Raw genomic sequence first — 16,784 nt, 5'->3', positions numbered from 1 at the left:
ACCTCCTCCTGGTCGGGTAATAAGATGGGAAAATTTATCCAGCGTTTCACCTTCACCCACACTTCTTTAGAGTAACAGCAGTTGAACGTGCCAAGGAAATTACTGTTGAAAATACATCCATTTGGTTGGGTTTTTAAATATATGTGTGAATTTCCCTCGCGAGGAAAAAGAACAGAAAGAATTTCAGTCGAAAAATGTACGACCTGACGACAAATCATCAGTCCTGTTTGCCCAAGATGAGAGATAATCAATCCTTGGACCCACTGGAGCATCACAACCGGACCCACATGACAGCAACGGGCCCGCAATTACTCGTATAAATACAAGCCATTCTCTAGGGCAGCATCCTTACCTTATCTCCACCGACACGAGGTACAGGTACCATGTCAAAATTCCCATGAAAACTTTCTTTTTAAGTTTGAGAACAGAAAGCAAATCACATATTAAAACGATCAGCTCGGTGTGCCTCCAACCTCCAATTGCATAAGTAAAAAGGAAACACAGCAGCTGGTACTCACACTAGCACCACAACCACAGCTAGCCATGTTTGTTTCCCACCTCCTAAAATTTTAGCTCCTAAAAAGTTTTAGTTAGTTTTTAGTCCATGGTCTAAAGCATGTTTGGTTCCACCTCCTAAAACTGACTAAAAGCAATAAATGTTGTAGTAAAATGACCATACTACCCTCCCCCCAATGCCTTGCTCCTTCTCTGCCCGCCCCTCCCCTCCCGGCCCTGAGCCCTCTTGCTGGCCTCGGCGGCAGCGGCCGGCGCTCCTCCCACCTACGCCGCCCCCTCCCCTCCTCCCGTCGATGCCCCTCCCCTCTCTCCTTCCCCCAGCCGCCGCCCCCTCCCCTCCAATCCCGACCGCCGCGCCCCTCCCCTCCTCTTCTTCCCCGGCACCGCCGTCCCCCTCCCGATCCTCCCTCTCCCGGATCCGGCGGCGGCGGCGGGGATCCGGCGGGGGAGTGCCCGGCCGGCGATTCTTGGTCACGGAAGTCGGTGTCGATGGCGGATTGAGCGGCGGCTGGATTGGGGGAGCAGCCGGCGCCGAGGAGGAGCGGGAGCGCCACGGCCGGCCTGTGCGGTGGCACAAGGGAGCGGGGGTGGCGGTCCGGCGGGGGATGGCACGGCCGCCGGTGAGAGGCCACGGGCGCCGGCGTGGAGGAGGGAGGGAGCGGTGGCGGGGTCAGGGAGGGTGCGGTCGGGAGGAGGGTGTGGAGGCAGAGGTAATAAAGAAGGGGTAGTGGGAGTTCAGTACTGGTTTTAAGAAGTTTTAGGAGGGGGTGAGGGGACTAAAAATTTTGAGCCTCCTAAAACTTTTTAGTCACAAGAAGTGTTTGGCTCTTTAGTCATATTTTAGTCACTTTTTAGAAGCTAAAATTTTAGGAGGGTGGAAATAAACAGGGTCTAACATAAAGCCTGACGCGTGCACTAGCAAGAAAGGCTGAAGATTCTCCTGCAATCCATTCAGTTTATTAACCCATTTCCTTTTAACAGCCTGCACGGTATATATATACCTGGATCACGAGTACCCATTACAGGTAAATCTTCTTTACAGCATGGCCCTTAAATCATAGCATTTTACATGTATAAACGTATTCCATCTTTACAGGATTTCTTTACCGCTATCACCCCACCACCTACATTTACATTACATTTACGCTATATACCTCCCCTCCCCTTCTGTACCCCAATTGCAACTACAGCTACAATTCCACGCCTGAAAATTCAATCCAGGCATGTTATTCATCCTGGCACTACAAATGCCAATCTTTTTCCTCGCGCTTTTATAGAATGTGTGTGAGCTGAAATTCAGGCCACAAAATCATGCATCAGAGGCGATGGCTCGAACCGCTGCCGTTGTTGTTGATCCATTTGGTTCGTGGATTCATAGTCTGAAGACGTGGAGGTAACGTTGAGAGGAGCTGTGGCGTTGTAGATGTCTTCGTCTCTGACGCCGGGGAAGCCCGGCTGGGTCTGGGTGTTTGGCACTGAAGAGAGGCTGTTCTCGGCGTGCTGCAGACCCAACGTCAGGGACACGTTGTTGTTGCTGTATCTCCCGAGCTCTGCCAGGTGATACGCCATGAATTGCGTGCTCTCATCCGACTGATGAGCAACGGCGTGGTGGAGGAGGCTGCTGCCGGCAGTTTCACCTGGTCTCTGGGCCTTCAGCATCAGGCTCATGAAGCTGTCCTCTGGGTTCACCTCGTTGTGGAAGCTGCCGGCTGGGGCTCCGCCGAGGCTCATCATCCCACCGACGTTGGCTTTGGATTCGTCAAGCTGACTGCTTTGGCAAGCCTGGCTTGTTGAAGTCTTCAGGTCCTCCTTTTCTTCAGAAGATGGCGCTTTGTCCTTGCTTCGTGCCCCATTGTCGGAGGACGAATTTGAGTCCAACTCCACATCACCAACCTCTTCTTTGTACATATCTTCAATCATTGGTTTCCAGAGCCGGACACGGGCATTAATGAACCAATTTGAAATCTAGAAAAAAAAAGAATATAGATGAGTCTCAGTAAATGATCCTTTCCATTGTTCAAAGGAAAGGAAGCCGTCAGATCGGCTGTGCTCATTCAAATGCAAATATTCAACAGTGCTAATGTGTTTTCTCCCAGAAAAGAGCAATTGCAGAGTCTATTTAAAAGTTGTTTGTTGTTGGAATAAAATTTAAGGTATCCTATTCGTAGGATCTGGACTAAAGTCCGGTAAGGTATATATTACTCATGCGGATAAGCAGCCCAGCAGCATGTAGAATATGTTTGCAGCACAGTCATGTACAGCTATGCAACAACCTAAATTAGTTCTTCCACAGCATGTCTATAGATTTGAATGATATGGTATGCCAAGCATTTTTAAAATTGATGCGCTAGCTAGTCTAGCTACTTGCTAGCAAGAGAAAATAAATCTTAAGCAGACAAAAATACCTGACTTCTTGTTAACCCAGTTTGTCTCGATAACATTAGCTTTTCAGAATCTTTTGGATACCTGAAAGGGTGTCAAGAGTGTCATGAGAACAAAATAAAAAAGGGGGTGAGTAAACATATCTGTAATCTGTAAGTTAAAAGAAACTTACGGGTGAAGGAAGTGTTCAAAAAGCCAAGCGCGGAGAATTGAGACTGAATTTTCAGGTAGTCCCCTCTGTGGCCTCCAAGCATTTTGCTGTAGCATACCATACTGTTGGAAGGCTCGCTGTTGCCTTATTTGCTGATCAATGTAACGAAGGCGAGTTAATTTGCCCTCTTTACCAGATGTACTGTCGTCCTCCCCAAGTTTCTTGCGGATAACAGCAATTTGATCATTGATAGCATCCTTTAGACATCGGAAATGACGGGAGATTGTCTGGAGGGCAACTGCAGTATAAGGCTTGGCAGCTCCAGAACCAGCAACCATATCGAATGATGACATTACAAGTTGCATCTGATGATAATAGTGTTTGTACTTTCGGTCCACCTGAAAGTAATATCAATGTGATCTTAAAAATTCAGATATACCGCATAGTTAAACAAACAAAATACACCTTACTCATTGCTCTGATTGATCCCATATTAAGACCAATTTATCCTGCTAAGGGAGAAATATATTTAAGCTCATACAACCATCTGACAATTCGATTGGGTGGGTGGGGGTGGGGTGGGGGGGTGGGGGGGGGTTGACTCCCTTCTGCATTGGTGGTGATCCTACCCTGAATAACAGTTTTATCAATATAGCTGTTCCTACTCCGAAAAATGTTCAGTGCTTGTCTGGAGGACCTTTTAGCTAAAAAAAACTGGCTATCTATAGGTTCAAGCCTTGTTAAATAGCTACGACTGTGGGCAGCTAGGCATTATTAAGAAGGCTAGACCCACCTAAACTAATAACCTTTGACCACGCTGTCCCAGCTCTTCCAAGAACACAACTCGAGAAGCTCTAGTTAGGAGCTGAACCATTGCAAATGGCCTTTGGATCAGGAACCAACTATTTGACTTGATATTTAGGCCGCAACTCAAACAGAACGGATGGGTGGGATTCCTCAGGTATTTTTCTAAGAACAAAAGGTGGAAAATGGAGTCGACTTTCAATATATAAGAAAAGTAATCTGCAGCCGTCCCTAGATAATAAAGTATTGGTTTATCAACCTTCATATTGGAATATCTGAATATTTAAGGATTATAAGTGAAACTAATCTTTGCGAACAAGTCTGTCTTCATGCATATTACCTCTACACTCTACAGCTTTCAGTCTAGCAAAAACATCGTTGTGTTACTGAAATGGTAAGGTACAAGTGCAGTAGACTCACACACCTCATCCAACATTGCCATAAGTTTTGCCATCTTATTCTGGAGCTCTTGCTTCTCCGCAGTTGAAAGCTCAGCAGCGGCATTGGCACCAGACTCTTGTGGATTGGAAGACACTCCCTCGCTTTTAGTCCCCCCATCAGTCTCTTTGCCATCTGCTTTTCCTGATTCAGCAGGGCCTTTATCTGCTTTCTGCTTAACACTCTTCCAAACACTGACAATCTCATCAAGCAATTCTTGTGCTGCCTTCAGATACTTAGAATTCCGGATTGCCCGTGAGGCCTCAGATTGCATATTCTTCATTCTGTTGTCATCACCCTGGTAAGAATTTGGTGACAGTAAGTCTGGCTTTGCAGACCAGTATGGATAGGAAGGTGCCAAGATGTGCGTGTTGAGGCTCAGAGATAGCCCTTGGCCCGGTGCTGATGGAACACTTGTTGAGTTGTGGTTGTTTAACATGCCAAACTCGACTTGTGCAGTGTTATGGGCATCATTGTGGATGAGATCACTACCACTGCTGTGTGCTCCATCCATCAAATGCATTAACATCTCATTTCTCATATCTTTCAAAGGACCAAAAGAACGCTGCTCTGTGAGTGAAGTGCCCATGTTAGTAGCTTCGTTGGATGATGAATCATGTGACATTGCTGAAGGATGGCCAGGAAGGTCCATGAAATTCTGCTGAGGCTGAATAATGCCGCTAAATTCTGTATATGGTCCAGAAGATGCATTGTTCGGATAAAGCAAGTTTCCTAGGGTTGGTGGCATGGGATATGATGCATTGCCTGACTCTGTTGAGTACAGGGTTTGTGAATCTCTTTCACTGCCAGGGCTCGGGTAGTAAGTAGCCATATTCCAGCTTTGACTACTCACTTATCAAGATTACTGCAAAGGCATAGGCAAGTGTGGAGAAGCAACTACAGAGCCCTCAACCAATATTTCTGCTGACTTTCCTGCAATTGGGGGAATGGAAACAATTGAAGATAATTCAGTTTAAGAAATTATACTATGCATATACAGTGATATAGCAGATGACGAAACAGAACTTCCATTCGCCGTACAATAAAAAGCTTCCATTAAAAGGTAGGGTGAAAGAAGCTAAATCATAAAAGACGCGCACAAAGACCAGTCACGAGTGTGAGGCCCAAGGCCAAACCTCAGTTTTGGCAGCAGTTACCACTATCTTGTTCTTTTCTCTAACATTTCTGGAGGACAAACAGACATGATGCTCATCAAATAGGAAAATACAACTGACAAGGTAAGACGCTGGTTTGTGACCTATAGGTACAAGTGGTCCTTCATCCATGACATTAGCTAAGTTGTTGTCTTTTGCCACTACCTTACCAAAGAGGATGAGAATGTGGTTGTGAATTCCTTCTGCTTCACCAAAATAATACAGCTATTCAAGGCGTCCAACCAGAAATTCTATTCTACAACACATGCAAATTGCAAAACCACGAACAAGTTTTGATTTTGAGGAAAGTCCTTCAAGCAGAAAATGTTTGTAAGATATCATACCTTTTTCAATCACTTGGCTGATGACTGGTCTGTGTACTAGGCTTATCAGAGCTCCTTCACCAGCTCAGCACCCGGTAGAATGAATACTGCTTCAGAATCACTCTGGAAGAAGAGATGAAATAGCATGAGATTCGAAATTTCCTAGAAGAGACCGGGATGCTTCACTGCTCGTTTGCAGCTGTAATTTTCACTATTTTTTATGATATGAAAGAGGTGGAACCGGGAGAAATGTCCTAAGCAAAACTTAGTTGTCACACGATAAAAATAAGAGAGCACTTCAACTCCTATAAAAGGAGCTAAGAATTCCATCGCATAAAAATAATACAAGAGAGTAATCAAGGGAGTAATCCAACACAAGAACCGCCTCCTGAAAAAAGATGGGGGGAATGATTGAAGAAAAAAAAAAGGTAACGGTGCTTTAAGAGCATGACTTTCATGCGGGCATCCAAGCGGAGATAAAAGAAAAGATTCAAGAATCAGCAACAAATCCAAAAGGGCTCCACTCCAATCAAGCTCAATTCTATCATCCCAGCAAAAAGCCTCCCCCCTCCCGGTATCTGACGAAGCAACTAGAAACTCAGAACTGTGCGATATCAAACGGCGACAATCCAGCTGCAAGAAGCGCTGAATTCAAGAAATTAAGCAAGAATTCTGAGCCCAACACCAAGCACCAACACCAAAAAAATCAAGAACTTGAGGCCAGGAGGTAAAAGGAGAACCATGAATTCAGCAGCCTGAGCCCCATACCTGCACTTCCACAACAAAGCGAACTCAACACAACCGCAGGAACCCTGACCCGATGGAATTTCCCGATGAAGCTCTCACAGCTACAGATCCCCCAGCCACCTCAAGAACCCAGGGGACACCAAGAAACCACAATTCAGAGAGACAGCTATCCCAGAGCCCTCATGAACCAAGAAAACCCTATGCTCCAGCACAAACACCATATAATTGAGGGGATATCTAATTTTTTGCCACTATTAGGGACTACGTGAGAGGAGTGAATGTGAGAGGGGTTAAGTGAACATAGCAGGAGACCAACCAATCATTGGGGTCATAACAGCACCCATGGAAACCAAAAGGATTGGTTGCACCCACCGAAATCGGACGAGACACAATTCCAGAAGCAGAGAAGAAGAGCAAGAACCAGAGCGAGCAAACCGAATCGTGTTATCCAGAGAATATGCACCAAAAGAATTTCTGTTGCTGCTGCTGCAACCAACAGGCAGGAGCTAATGATGCGGAGGCGATTGATTAAGCAATAGGAAAATGGAGGCAGACCTGATGGTGTGCTCCTCGTGGGGGGCAGGGCAAGACGGCAGCGATTGCTGTCACCGGACCCGAGCCGACGCTCGGCCTTGGGAGGAGGGGCGGTGAGGTGAGGTGAGCAGAGGAGAGAAGAAGAGAGGAGAAAGAAACCCAACCCCCTCCCTCCCAGTATGGGGACAAAATCAGATCCCAAGATAACAATACCAAAAGGAAAATAGAGGAGAGAGAAGCTTCTCCCCCCTCTCTCTCTCCCTAGCTACCACCCTCTCTCTCCCCTCTGCCGCTTTTCTTCCTCCTCCTTCCTGCCCCCGGAATAAAAAAAAATCCAGCACCACCCACTAAATGCAACAAACAACAACGCCCAATATAAAAATAATTCGAGGGCCTGCCAGAGAAAGCTGTTTCTCCCCTCCATCTTCTTTATTATTGCTGCTGGTGTTGGTTGATTATTGTTGTGGAGGATTATTGGGGGGGAATTAAACCTACTCAACTCGGCTCAACTTGGCAGCTCCGCTTGGGCTGGTGGGAGGGACTTGGCGGTGTGTCCACCACAACTTCCGGTTGCTTCTTTCTTCACGATAACGCGTACTGACATGGGCCGTTCTTATTCGCCATACGCATCGTCGCGGCACCAATTATGCGGCTATTCTATTGGTCATAGGTGAGTACGCATAAAATTAAAAGCTTGTGGTGTACCAACTCAGCTTTTTGTTTAGCTCTCCTCTTGGGTACATCACCCTTCAGCTCAGCAGGTATTGTAAGTTAATGTTCTGCAGAGTACCATCGGATAGAACTCAAAATTATACAAACTCTCCAACAATTCAATATGCATGAGGGGAAAAAAAGATTGCATTTACCTTGGAAGTGTCTAAAATTTAATATTAAGAAGAGAATTAGCATCTGAATTTGAATTACAAGTTTTTTAGAACACGATTCGAATTTGGAGTTAGGATGGACAACCAAACGTCACACCCATTGATCGAGCGGATAAGTCCAACTCTACCTATAATACTATGCGTTTAGACCTACCCATTCCTTATACGTACCAAACTATCATCATGTAAATATAAAAATTGCATATTTGTATTGTACCTCTGTTTCAAAAAATATCTGTATTGTACTTGGACCGGCGGCGGTGATTATCAGTTCAATACTCTGCCAAAATGCCGCTCATTTATCGGTCGTGACAAGATAGCATCCAGCCGGCCGTGCTGTAACCGGAATGCCGCGGTGGGCCAGCGGCATCCAACCGTGACATTTCTGCCCCCACTGCACGAAAGCCCTGCCCACCTTGAATAATTGGAGCCTCCTTCCCGACTGGACCACGCGTCCATGCCGCTGCGCTCTCATCGGAGTCAAGAGCTGGACCAAGGCGGGATGGAATTAGAACCTCGCCGGTCGCCGCCTCGCCACTTGCGCATCAGATGGCGGCCGGGGCGGACACGGGCGACGGGACGGCCCGGCATCCGCCAAGAGGGTGATCAGGAGGGCGGCGAGCCGGCGACGCGGAGAGAAAGGATCTCAGGGACGGCATGCGCATCACCGCCTCGGCTTGTGGTTCGGAGGTTTGGAACGGGTTGTGTGCGGCCGGGCGATACTGCAATGTGGTCGAGCTCGAGCCGGACCATTTCTCGGGTGCGGGGTATGTTGGGGATTTTTTGTGGTCGGGGAAAGATTCATTTTTTTTTGTCATAGCTCTAAAATTGGCATGATCTTTTCGCGAGAAAACAACGTCGAGTAGTTTCTCAGCATAAGCTAGTGGTATTTTCCTGTAGCTCTACAAATCATAACGATGAGCATCTCTGATAGACTACAATCTCGTTCGGTTCTCTCGGAACCGCTTGAAATGAGATTTATTCTGCACGGAATGATTTGGTGAGCATCTCTCAGAGACTACGGCCTCGTTCGGTTCTCTCGGAACCGCTTGAAATGAGATTTATTCCGCACGAATTGATTTGATCCGGTTTAAAATCCAGCCTAACATAAAATAACCATTCGGTTCGGATTGGAATAGAGCCGAGCTTGATTCTATTACAGCTCGTTTTGGTTATTCCGGCCTTTTAACGACCCGGAATCAATTTTCATATCTTGACCTCTAAAACAAAACCCTCCCGAATCGAGTGACACAACCGGATCTACTCATTCCCCTCCAAGAACGAATCTGTTTCATGATTCAATCATGGAACAAGGCCTACAACAGACCTTGAAATTGACAAAGTCATGTGCTAGTTTCATTTGTTGCTCAAATAATTATGGTTCTCAGCCCTATATATTTAGCTCAAAATCATATAGTATTTCAGCCTGATTTTTATTGAGCCCGATTCTTAAATTTCTAGGCTGCGCATGGAGGAAATGACGGGGCTCGCATAGCCATAATTTGGGTAATTTCTTCACCCTTAATATGACTCAATTTCCTTGTGAGAAACCGTTTCTTCATCTCCTCTCCAATCATTTTGCCACATTGGTAATTTGCTTACATAGTAGGTAAATTAAACATTTGATTCTATGAAATTATCCTACTCCCCGTTTTGGTACTATCCATCTTGCTCAGATATGGTATGACAAACCGTACCTACTAATCCTCTCAAAAAAAATGTACCCACGGACTAGACATGCCCATCCGCGCATCAAATCAAATCATTTAATTACTGTAGGCACGAATGGCGAAGAAAGGCCGGTTTGCGCTGGCTGCTAAAATTTCCCCCGTGTTGAATGTCTGAAAATGCACGCGCATTGAATGGCCGCGCACGGTAGCGCCCGCCTGCCCGCGCCCGCAATTCGGTGGCATCTAGCGCGGAGGATACGCAGGATCAGCAAATCGTTCCAGGACAAAGACATGGGCAGAGGATTTATCGCATGTGACATCCAACTCCCCATGACAAAACACTCCACTGGTGGGGGACCTCAAACACCACAAATGCTAGGCTCACCAAGGAAAAAACGTTGTGCTTTGAGAAACGGTGATGAACCGGCTGCTCGTGTGGATGACTAGCCAATTGCTTGAAACTTATTCCCTGGTTAGAAATGAGAAAGTTCACAAGAAGAAGAAAAAATGTAGAGAGAAAAGACGTTGCTTCCTGTTGGAATTCTAAGCGATGCTTTTGGCTTTGTGGTCAAGAGGTTTGAACTTTTTGCGAGTCGCAAGTTGAATATACACATTGACAACATTTGCATTATGTTCGTACGTGTAGCGGCTATCGATGAAGGAAATTTGGGCTCTCGATTGTGTGGTCCATGGTGCTGTGCCATAGCTTGTGGTGTTGTGCAATAGCTTGGGTCCACTGCGAACAAGCTTCTTTGCGCACCGGCCGGGAAGAGTAGGAGGGGCAAAGCGTTGGGTGTGCCCATATCGTCGGGACTATTGTCTTTGCATGACTTAATTTAAAAGCCTAAGAATGCTAAAAATATACTGAAATCCTAACCGTGGAATATCATGATTATTGAGCATAAACAAGAGCGACAGAATTGTAATTGGCACGGACCACATGCTAGATGGATAATCTTTTTTATTGCAAAAGGTTCAATATATATCCTATTTATGGATTTATTTGATCTTCCGGCAAAGAATCAGTGGTGAGGTGCGCCAATGGTGTGGACAAAGGAAAAATGCGTGTACAAGTCTATGAAAAAGATTCTAAATGTGAAAGCTTTAATGACTTTAATTAATAAGTTCATATCATAATATTATGTCATGTTGACTTTATCTAAATTTGAATGTGTAATTGCTTTTTATGTGAATTATATATGGAGACAGAGACACATCATGCATGCCTCCAACCACCCAACCTAAAAGTAATTTTGATCCATTTTTTCTCATGGTAATAATATCATAAAAGATTCCTCACTAACATGAGAAAAAAGTTTCTTTTCCTCTAATATACTCGGAGAAGAATTTCCACAGGCAAAAAAAAAATCTGCATGCAACTTTTTACTGTTAACTCTGAAGTAAAGTCACACCATCACTCTTTTACTCTTTGTATACCTAGTAACAAGGGAGCCACCGTAGCTAGCTAACCTCAATAGTGATATTTTCTACCCAAACATCTTACCACGTGTTCCACACTAGGCTAGCACGTGTTTCTATGATATTTTTCTCGGTTAAGATTCCAATCCATTCAGATTTTGGAGCACCCAACGTGCCTGGTGAAACTGTCAAGATGATCAAATTGTGGAGCAGAGCTTGGAGCAGACACGTTGAGGTTGGGAGTGGGCGTTTTGGTTAGGATGGATGGGAAATGGATATGAAGATGATAGGTGATGGATGGATGGATGGATGGTCTCCATCCCCTTATAACAACCAGTTGGTGGACCTAAAACCGCTTCTTGCCTTAGAGCTTCAAAGACCACACCTCAGCTATCTCCCCCTTTATATCTTATCCCATCCTTTTCTTTGCTTTCTAGTTTCTTTCTCTCTCATAAACTTCTTTTTCTTAGGGGTTTTGTAATCATGCAAGAATGCGCCCACTAATTTGCGTGTGTGCACTTTTTGGGCTGTCTATGCAGCAAGTGACACTAGGACCACAAAAAGGGTGTGTGATTGACAGTGACGGTTGTTAAAACGGTGCTAGTAATAATACATATATATGTATATATGCAGAATTTTTTAGAAAAAAAAATACTTCCAGACTCTGCAACCGCACATAGCCAAGTTTTACAGCATTCTTAGCTCAAAAGCTGATGAAAAAATATGCACGCATATAAAGGAATAAATTAAAGCAAAGTCTATTATTGCTTCTCCATCCATTCTTAGTAAAGATATCCAAAGCGACAATCTCCAATGCTTTGCTTGCTGAGCAGATAGTTTCCCTTGATTCCTCATGCTGCAATAATAGTGTATATGCAAATGGTGAGAGACACTATGTGCTTATCCATTTTTGACCTAGTGAAACTGTAAATAACTTTGTGTGGGTCGCGTGAGTATTTATGATGTTTTCTTGTAATAGTAGTAAAAGTGGGATCAGTATATTTTTTATATTTTATAGTATAGTACCAATTTTCGGAAGTCATCAAGTGTACTTTCAAAAAGAAGTTCATAATTAATGTCTGAAGACTTAAATATTCCCTAAAGTTCATAATGTTACGAGTAAATGAAGGACAAATAATGTGACACCTTCTGAGAGAAAAGAAATAGTTTTGTATAATTAAAAGAACCTTTTACCCTGTTTCTTGAGCCAACTCTATCATTGCAAGTTGTTTTTTTCCGCTTTTGCATTTATGATATATTGCTAAACTAAATTAATGAGCTGAGCTAAGATTATTGACATGATCATTCAAGTTGTACTTGTGAGGCATTGGGTTCCGTTTATGCATGAATCACGAGCAATAAAATACCGTATATATGGCGTGTGCTTATTTGGTGTACACATGTTGTACTCAGGAAAAGCGGTCTCTGTACAAGTGTAACGAGATTCTTCGGGGTGTTTGGATACCACCCGCTAAAGTTTAGCACCTGTCACATCGGATATTTGATACTAATTAGGAGTATTAAACATAAGCTAATTACAAAACGAATTGCATAGATGGAGTCTAATTCGCGAGATGAATCTATTAAGCCTAATTAGTCCATGATTTGATAATGTGGTGCTACAGTAATCATTTGCTAATGATGGATTAATTATGCTTAATAGATTCGTCTCGTGAATTAGTCCAGGGGTTCTGCAATTAGTTTTATAATTAGCTCATGTTTAGTTCTCCTAATTAGCATCCGAACATCTAATACGAGATTGCTATATCCGACACTGCTAAAGTTTAGCACTAGTATCTGAACTCCTTCTGCCGCCTTTTTGCGCTGATGCAACAGTGACGGCTGCTCGATGAGACAACGATACAGCGGCAGGGGTTGCTTTCAGGTGCTTTGAATTTAGTGCGGGACGTTTCTGATTGCTTACTTGGCAAATCGATTGCCTATTTGATTTTTCCTCTCACATGTACCGGCACTGTGTGCGCTAAGCATACGTCGACATGTCGTATTTCACGTCCTTTTTTTTTCCACGGTTGCTGGCGTCACAGAAGATTCTCCTCGGAAGAAGCTTCTATTTTGCATTAGCTGGATGCCACGGCCTCTTGTATTTTCAGCTCGCTACAAAAAAAAGGGCAGTGGGCTCTTTTGTTGTCTGCTTTTGACACCATGCCATGCACGCAAAGAAGTGTGCACCCTAGCAGTTCATGAACCTAGGAGCTACGGCACCTCTGCCTGCTAGTAGCTAGCTAGGTTCTCTGAATGTAGTACCTGATTAATTGGTGATTAGACATTACTAGTTACTACTTTAGTTAGGCAGGCTCCAAAACAGCATTAGCGCAGAGACAAAAAAAAAAGTATCTCAAAGAGCATTGGTTCTAGCTGCCTGTGAATTTACACCTTTAGATCACATTTTTTTTATTACTTACTCCTTCCGTTCCCGTTGCCGGTATTGGCATCGTTTACTTTACTTTTTACTTTTTGTGCATGTTCTACCTTAAAATGAGAATTATACTGAGCCAAACTGAATATTTAGATGTTGAATTTATCAATTCTACTTTTTGATGTGATAAATCAAATATTTTAACGTCAAAGTTTTACACTTCCGACTACATGTATTTGAAGGTGACGTATGTGTACTTTTTAAATCAAAGATAGTAGATCGAACTTAAAAAAAAGGGCTAAATTAGCATGGCTATCCACGATGCTTTCTCCTTGATGTAAACTTGGGTGATGTGCAATCCGAGACGCAGACAGTGGCCATCAACACCTTCCCTTGGGCTTGGATAAAACCAGCAGGGGATCTCGCCATCAGGAAGACGACCTCCTCCTCTTGTCTCCAACACTGCCATCACCCAAACCACCAGCACCAACCACATCGCGAATATACAATTAAAAACGTTGCCCTCCCACACACGGTTAGGGAGGAGCCTCTAAACAACGGCACACACGCTAAATCGTGGCATTATTTTAAGCCGCGCATCAGCAAGCAGGACCGGCGCTTCGGACGCCGATTAAACAAAAAAAACCTCGTGGACACAGTTCTCTGTCTCCGTGCACAGGTCTGGCACGCCAGACACAGTTCTTGCTTTTTCAGAGGAAGAAAAAAAATCAAGCAAAGAAACTCTTGGATATTCCCCACGCTCCGGTCAGCAAGAAGCTTCTCGCTTGTCGTTCCCTCCGACGTCAATCAACACCGCCCTAAATTATCCAAACAAATTTTAAAGAGAAAAGAAAAAAAATGAAGGGAGAAGAAGCTAAGGTGAAGAGGCGTCTTCGGGTGCAGTGCAGAGGTGAAAAAATCATGGCGCACGCGCAGGTGTAGCACCAGCCAGCAAACAGCTGCAACGAAAAGTGTGGCAAAAAAGTCCCATAAAATTGGTACTATTCCAGTCTCCAACCATGAACGTCGCCGGGCAAGGGCGCGCCATCGTTTCTATCACGAGAGATCGGTCCTGCACCCGTAGACATCAACCAACGTGCCCGGAAATCTCGAGCTCCCATCCCATCTCTCGCTCGCCGTCATATCCAATTATCCACTCACTCCCGCAGGAAAAGGATAGAACGCAGACCAGACCGAGGCCACGGCCAGCGCCCCGAGAGAGCGGCCACTGGGTCCGTCGGCGGACGGCATCGCCGGTCCTCCGTGTGCGATTGTTGGGTGCGGCCATAGCGCAGACGGCTAGCCGGCGCTCGTGGCGGGCCACGGGCGGCCTCTGTTTCGGCCGGCAGTGGTTTGGACGAGCTGGCTCGAGTGAGTCAAAGGAGCATCGCACGCGGCGGTGCCCACGCGGCCGCCGTCCGCTGTCCGCGGGGCTGCCCTGCGCTGCAGCCTGCCAGCGCTCCTATCCGCGGGCAGGGGCAGGGCCAGGGTCAAGGCCACGCATACGGACGAGCAGGGATGGCCCGCACTCCGACTCGTCCCCGACCGCCACCGGGGGGCGCCGCGCGCGCGGACGAGACGCTGCCGCCGGCTTCTCGTTGCTAAATCCGAGCTCCTTCCACAAGAATATGAAGATGCGAGGTTGGATCCGTGGGGGTTGCCTGGGCGAGCAATCTATTTTTGTATTGGGGATTGAACGGAACATGTGCTGCTGGCGGTTGATTTGTGCGGCATGAGGAGGAGGAGAGCGGGAGAAGCAGAGAACGGAGGAGAGAGGAGCCAGGTTTAACGCCGTTACGGGAAAAGTGACAGCAGTGGCACATGCGGGATGGTAAATTAAAATAAGGAATTTTCTCATGATGTTGTGCGTTCATATGCGCGAGCACTGTAGGTCGTTGTACAATGCAGCATGTTGTTCTGCTGGCTGATCTGCATCTGCATGCCAAGATCGATGGATCTAGCCACTGTGGGCACTGGGCAGCGACCTTGTTCCTCTCATGCTCATGCAACGCGCGGAGCAGACGGGGATGCTGGACCGTGGACCTCGGTAGATTGTCAGAGAAGGGATCTAAACCACGTCCACGAGAATTAAGGACACTATGACAGGACGTGTGGGGCCCTCGCGCGCGGGGGATCATTTACCCTGTTTGGGAGAACTGTACTATCCGCGAGGATTTGACGATAATAAGTGGAAAACTACCCCGTCCGGAGGAACAGTAGAATGCTATCGGTTGCGACTCTCAGGGTCAATGGTTGGGTCGTTTGTCGATCCCAGCAAGGCAGCAATGGCCGCAAACTGCCGCAGGAGCCGCAAACCTTGCCTTAGCTTCTGTTTGGTTTCTAGGACTAAAGTTTAGTTCTTGTCACATAGAATATTTAGATACTAATTAGGAGTATTGAATATAGATTAATTACAAAATTAATTGCACGGATTGAGGCTAATTTGCGAGACGAATCTATTAAACCTAATTAGTCCATGATTTGACAATGTGATGCTACAGTAAACATGCTAATCATGAAGTAATTAGGCTTAATAGATTCGCCTTGCGAATTAGCCTCCATCTGTGCAATTAGTTTTTATAATTAACTCATGTTTAATCCTTCTAATTAGATTCGATGTGACATGAACAAATTTAGCTCAAGATCCAAACACCACCTTATAATTTCACAATCCCCTGGTTCGGCACATACCCATTGCGCCTGTGCTCATCGCGAGAGACTACACGCCAAACACCCCATCAAAGCACACGCGTACGTCAAATCTTCTTGACATGGACATCGTGTGAGCTCATGAACCAGTAAGTGAACTCGCAAGACTATTCTTCCAAGTAGGTTTTCTGTCTCATTTAGCCACTTTTTTTCCACATTTCTGGAAATTGATATGATGTGCCAATTTCAAAAACATGTCCTGATTTATTAGGGAGAATTGTCGATCTTATGGAGGAATGGAGTCATCAAATAAACAAAAATGATGAACATACATAAAACTGTTTCTTTGATGGGCCTTTGTCGTGCAATTAGCTTCCATCTGATGAGTTATAATGGACCTTGCCAAAATTTTCCACTCAAGACAAATCGATAAGAAATTGGTTTTGACTAGCCAACGCAAAAACTGCTACAGTTTTTACCGTCTCTATCTAAATCCTATAACTTTGGAAAATCGTAATCCTCTCGGGCTTTATCATGATCTCCGCTGTCATTTGTCAACCTCACAGTAAGTCAACCACCATGCTTTTATTTGTGTCTCTTTTTTTTTGACGCCGCTTTTATCTGTGTCTGTGTCTTCTGCAGTTGTAGGAGTAGCGATGAAACCATCCATCCTGCTGCAGTCTGCCCATTTTTCAGAGCTTGGTTGGACCCTTGCCCGTCTTCGGAAGTCACGAAA

At 45.2% G+C, this 16,784-nt stretch overlaps 1 protein-coding gene across 3 annotated transcripts; it reads right to left on the bottom strand.

Moving 5' to 3' along the window:
• Positions 1-1,451: 1,451 nt before the first annotated feature.
• Positions 1,452-7,348, bottom strand: LOC117837635 (BEL1-like homeodomain protein 6). Of its 3 annotated transcripts, none has more exons than XM_034717358.2 (6): positions 7,071-7,348; positions 5,790-5,891; positions 4,278-5,224; positions 3,071-3,447; positions 2,922-2,982; positions 1,452-2,481 (listed from the first exon to the last, which is right to left on the bottom strand). In XM_034717358.2, exons 3-6 carry the CDS (start codon positions 5,121-5,123, stop codon positions 1,813-1,815), a joined length of 1,953 nt encoding a protein of 650 aa, XP_034573249.1. In that variant the 5' UTR covers positions 5,124-5,224; positions 5,790-5,891; positions 7,071-7,348; the 3' UTR covers positions 1,452-1,812. The 3 variants fall into 3 exon arrangements, with proteins under 3 accessions (XP_034573249.1, XP_034573251.1, XP_034573250.1); XM_034717360.2 differs by lacking the exon at positions 7,071-7,348 and adding an exon at positions 6,832-7,042; XM_034717359.2 differs by lacking the exon at positions 7,071-7,348 and adding an exon at positions 6,537-6,784.
• Positions 7,349-16,784: the final 9,436 nt, after the last annotated feature.

The sequence above is a fragment of the Setaria viridis genome, chromosome 9 (genome assembly GCF_005286985.2).
Source record: "Setaria viridis chromosome 9, Setaria_viridis_v4.0, whole genome shotgun sequence".
Lineage (NCBI taxonomy): Eukaryota > Viridiplantae > Streptophyta > Magnoliopsida > Poales > Poaceae > Setaria > Setaria viridis.
Note: the sequence above shows the minus strand (reverse complement) of the source record. Positions and strands in the feature narration are given on the sequence as shown.

What these genes read in the sequence shown, in the direction of transcription:
- LOC117837635 (XM_034717358.2), bottom strand. Translation starts at nt 5,123, where the DNA reads ATGGCTACTTACTACCCGAGCCCTGGCAGTGAAAGAGATTCACAAACC. An exon ending in TTATGGCAATGTTGGATGAG is followed by an intron (nt 3,448 to 4,277) that starts GTGTGTGAGTCT and finishes TATTACTTTCAG; the next exon opens with GTGGACCGAAAGTACAAACA. An exon ending in TTTGAACACTTCCTTCACCC is followed by an intron (nt 2,983 to 3,070) that starts GTAAGTTTCTTT and finishes ACACCCTTTCAG; the next exon opens with GTATCCAAAAGATTCTGAAA.